This window comes from Mus caroli, chromosome 18, assembly GCF_900094665.2.
Source record: "Mus caroli chromosome 18, CAROLI_EIJ_v1.1, whole genome shotgun sequence".
NCBI classification, from domain to species: Eukaryota; Metazoa; Chordata; class Mammalia; order Rodentia; family Muridae; genus Mus; species Mus caroli.
The window spans coordinates 7,181,419-7,186,597 of record NC_034587.1 but is presented as its reverse complement, the minus strand read 5'-3'; the positions used below and the strand labels follow the sequence as shown (position 1 = coordinate 7,186,597).

Sequence of the window (5,179 nt, the reverse complement as noted above, 5' to 3'; positions counted from 1 at the left end):
AAAAAAAAAAAAAAAGAATCTTGTCTTCTAAAATTCATATTAGGTTAGACCAGGTGGAGAGCCTCAGTGATCCACTTGTCTCTAAACCCCAACTGCGGGTTTGAAACTATGTAGATCAGGCTGGCCTTGAACTCATAGAAATCTGCCTGCCTCCTCCAATGCTGGTACTAAAGGTGTACACCATCGCACCTGACTCACACTTGGCTTTTTTGAATTCTTGAGACGGAGTTCGGATCCTTGTTTATCCTTAACCAAGTACGTTTTACAAATATAACCATCTTCTAGCTCCCAGAAATTTTAATTTAAAAAACAAAATCCATATGCCTATCAAAAATAAAAAATATAGATTAAGGCTAGATTTTCAAAATGGCTTCCCCTAACATATAATTGGTAATAAGCACTATAAAAATGAATATACTGAGGTATATCTTCCTCTAAATTTAACCACCTAAAATAACTTTCTAAAATGAGTGTGGTAACTCAAACTTGTAATCCCAGTTAATGAGAGATGGATGCCTGAGTGGCTGGAGTTCAAGATCAGTTCTGGTTACACAGAAAATTCAAGGACAGATGACTCCACAGACAAGACCACTCAGTAGCAAAGGTCCTAACATTCAATTCCCAGCAATCACAGGGCAGCTCACAACCACCTATAAGGGATCTAATGCCCTCTTCTGCTGTGTAGACAGAGTACTCATACATAAATAGCTCTCTGGGCACCTGTACTCACATGTACACATGCACCCAGACATATGCACATGCACAAGTAAAAATAATAAATTATTTTTAATAAGGGAACCAACAAAACCCTAAAAATTCTTATTACCTGTAATAATTATTTTGCTTATCAAAACAGGTTTTTCTTTTTTACTATGTCTCCTTATAAGGCCTGGCATGGGGTGCATACCTTTAACTCCATCACCTGGGCAGCACAAACAGGCAGATCCTTGTGACTTAAGAGATGAGCCCAGTCTACACAGTGAGTTTCAGGACAGCCAAGGTTATATTTTGTTGATAACTTCCTCTTCAAAAAACACATTAACAAAATCAAAGTTTGTTTTTTAGGAACACAGGGTTTCTCTGTATAGCCCTGGCTTGTCCTGGAACTGACTCTGTAGACCAGGCTGTGCTCAAACTTAAGAGATCAAGTCCCTCTTGCCTCCTGAGTGCTTGGGAGTAAAGACATGCACCACCACTGCCAGGCAAAATCATTTATTTTTTGCTTTTACCACTAAAGCTCCATGGAGTGAGTTTTAGATCTCATCCCAAAAGAACTTTATTGAAATGCCAAGAATTTATTTCATCTCAAAAGAGGCCCAAATAATGGACTCAAAGAAATCAAACCCATGTTCAGTACATAAGTATTTCATGCGTCCAACTCCCCGAACTGAACACACTATGTGAATATAGTAGATACTCACTACAACTTTAATTTGACAATCAACAGACAACTCTGTCCCTACACTTACGTTTATTAAAAACTGACAAACAAACAAAACCTGTACAAAAGATATCCCCAAATTCCTTATCAATTTGAAACAGTAATCTTGAGAGACATTATCGTCTAGGACCCCCTCTTCCTCTGCCACGACCACGTCCTCTTCCTCTACCCCGGCCTCGGCCTCTTCCTGCAACTAGGGAAAGGAAAAACAAAGCAGGTGAACAACTCTTCAACAATACAGTACCCGCCACCACACAGCTTATCCTGAGCATTTTCCCACCTACACCTCTTCAATTAGCAGCTAACTAGAGTAAAAAAGCTCTAAGTCAGCTTCTCTCAAATATGAGCACCACCACCATCATGTAAAAAGCAGGGAGACAAATTTACACCCTATGTCAGATTTCTGCTTATTTAATAGGAGCCAAGCACGTTAACCCTAATGGGAGCTTGAAAACTTGTTTGGCTTCTAATCACGTTAGCCTTGAACACACAGCGTATCTCTAGCTGGTCATCATGAGGACAAAAGAAGGAAAGGTAAGAAAGCAGAGCGCCTGCTTGATGCAGTCAGACTGAGGTGTAGGTAACACCCCACCCATGGTCACAATCAGACCCAGGACATCATGCTGTGATTTGCCACTGAGTGAAGATATCCCCCACACCCTGGTAACGTCATACATTTTTTAGCCCTGGCTTCCTGGCTTTATAGACCAGGCTGGCTTCAAACTTACAGAAATCCACCTGTCTCTGTCTCTCAAGTGCTGGGATTAAAGGTGTGCATGTAGTAAAGGAAAAATAGCTTTCTAAAGAAACTAGAAATCTCGACTCCATGGAAGAAAAGAGCAGTAGAGAGGACTGGAGGGACTCTTCTCCACAGCAGCGCCAGGAACTCTAGGTAGCACATGTACTAAGACAAATGTTCTCAGCAACAAAAACACCCTTGTTCACAAATGTATTTTGAACAGCGAGTTAAGATTTAAATACACTATACACAAAACACCTTCACACGTACCAGCTTCTCTTTTCTTAGATTTCACCTTAGGTTCAACATCCACAAGTAGTGTATCTAGAGGTAAGCTGTCTGGTAGAATAAAATACCGAATGTTATTGCCCCGAATACTCAATGTTTCCAACTGTACAGGTTCTCTGTTCTTCAGGGTCATTTTCACAGCTTTAAGGTGTGTGTTCATGCTGACATCTACACCTAAAGGGGAATGAGGAGGGAAGCAGAACAATTACCAGCATGATAAAGAAGGCAATCAATCTATCACACCAACAGTTGAAATCATACTGTAAAGAATTTTTTTCCACTATGTTATAGGTCAAGTTCCTGTGACAATATATGCACAACGGGGAAAATGTCAAAATAAATCAGCAACAAAACCTCTGTACAAAGCTGAGTGCACTTACAGAATTGAATACACTGGTGGTGTGGTTAAGTGACTCCTGTAATCTCAGCATTCAAGAGGCTGAGGCACAAGGAATGCATGTGTTCAAGGAAAGCTCAGACAACAGAGAAAGAGCCTATTTGCTAGACAAAGGAAATGAACATAGCACGCTATGAAGGAGCCATGAGTCTACTACCTTCAGAATTGAATTCTTGTCCCAGGATTAGATAGTGTTTGTGATAAAATCTCCCATTATCCCCATAACTTCTTAACCAACATTCTATCACGCCATAGGCCTTTATTCTTAAAGACCTATGGTATTTTTCTCTATTATTAGGAACTCTTTCCCCCACTTTCTTTCTTTTTTTTTTTTTTTTTTGTTTTTTTTCGAGACAGGGTTTCTCTGTATAGCCCTAGCTGTCCTGGAACTCACTTTGTAGACCAGGCTGGCCTCGAACTCAGAAATCCACCTGCCTCTGCCTCCCAAGTGCTGGGATTAAAGGCGTGCGCCACCACCCCAAGCTGACCTCAGACTCTCAAGTGCTTGCTCTACAGGTACTCACCGGCACACCCAGATTAACACGTCTATTTATTTACTTAAAATGATTTTTAGGGGCTAGAGACATAGCTCAAGGTAAGTGTGCAGGGCTCTTACAGAGAACCAAGTTTGGTTCCCAGTACTCACATCTGGAGGGCCATAACTAATTGCCTGTAACTCGAGCTCCAGAGAGACCCAGTACCTCTGGCCTCCAAAGGCACCTGCACTCACATACATACAGAGTTAAAAACAGAATCTTACCAAAATTAATTTGTATGAGCATGGTTAAATGGGAAGGCAGGTACGCCATGGTGCATGTCTAGAGATCAGGCAACTCTTAAAAATCAGCTCTCTCTTTCCTCTATGTAGATCCTGAGGCATGAACTCAGTTGTCAGGCTTGGCATCAGATGCCTTTACCGACAGGGGTGAGCTGGCACACCCTCACACCTTGTTTTCTCGGACAGAATGTCTCAGAGAACTGGAATTACAGGACCAGGAAGTACCCATCTTTTGGGGGACCTGAACTCAGGTTCTCAAGCTTGCACAGTAAGCACTTTGCCAACTAGGTCCTTTGTCTGGGTCCTTATGTCTTTCTAAATGTGAAGGTTTTTTTTTTTTTTTTTTTTTTTTTGTGGTGCCATGGACTGAATCCAGGACCTCAAGCATGCTTATAACCCAGCCTTTAACTGAGCTTGTCTGTGTATTTGTTTTTGTTCTGTTAGGCTGTCACTATGCAGCCCAGAATTGCCCCAAACTAAGGATTCTGCCCTAGCCTTCTAAGTGTTGGCATTACAAGCATGAGCCACCATGCCAGGCTAACCTCACTGTTTTTCTCTCCAAAAATTCACTATTACAAATCCTTTCTTTGTTAGGCAGGGGTGGAACATGCCTTTAATTCTAGCAGAGGCAGGCCAATCTTAGTGAGTTCAAGGCCAGCCTGTTCCACAGACCAAGTTCCAGGACAGTCAGCTATACTGAAAAAATCTGTCTCAAAACAAAACAAAAACCCCACAAAACCCAACAACAAATGCTTTCATCTTCTTCTCCAAAGAAGGAAGTTCTCTTCGTTCCTAGACAGCCTTACTACATCCCCTCTCCTCCATATGCTCATATATATGTGTGTGTGTACATTCATATGAGATACAGACACTTGTGTTGGGTTTTGTTTTGTTTTTGGATAACAATTTTCATCATTGGATTTTGACAGGGGTGTGGGGGGTGGGGTGGGCAGCAAACATGCCACTCTGGGGTTTGGGAACATAGCTCAGCTGGTAGACTACTTCCTTAGCATACATGAAGTGCTGGCTTCAATCCCCATTGCTATATAAAGAGGTGTGGTGGTGCACATCTGTAATACCAACAGCCAGGAGCTAGCGGCACAAAACCAGAAGAAGGCCATCTTCAAATATACACAGTGAGTTTGAAGCCAGGATACATAAATCTGGGATACGTAAATCCTGCATCTAAAAAAGGACGATGAGGAGATCTTTCCCAATGCTTGTCTACAGGGAACAGACCAAATCCCTACTCAAGGAACTTTAACAAGGGCAGCAACAGTACATCCTTAGATATGGAATTTGGCATAACTTCTAGAAAAGCCACAAAATGTCATCCCATTTTCTCCTGGCTTACTAAAACACTGGACCTACCTATTAAAAACTTACACATCTACAAGGTCAGTATTTTAGAGAATAGGAACACATGTCAAGATACTATTTTTCAGCCGGGCAGTGGTGGCACACACCTTTAATCCCAGCACTTGGGAGGCAGAGGCAGGTGGATTTCTGAGTTCGAGGCCAGCCTGGTCTACAGAG

At 41.8% G+C, this 5,179-nt stretch overlaps 1 protein-coding gene across 1 annotated transcript in view; it reads right to left on the bottom strand.

Moving 5' to 3' along the window:
* Window positions 1–1,196: 1,196 nt before the first annotated feature.
* Window positions 1,197–5,179, bottom strand: part of Snrpd1 (small nuclear ribonucleoprotein D1 polypeptide) — a 10,907-nt gene continuing 6,924 nt past the window's right edge. Inside the window, exons 3-4 of the mRNA XM_021150802.2 lie at window positions 2,451–2,642; window positions 1,197–1,634 (exon numbers count right to left, since the gene is read on the bottom strand). Coding sequence (XP_021006461.1) covers window positions 1,558–1,634; window positions 2,451–2,642 — 269 coding nt within the window. The 3' untranslated portion in view covers window positions 1,197–1,557. The remainder of the gene's footprint in view (window positions 1,635–2,450; window positions 2,643–5,179) is intronic.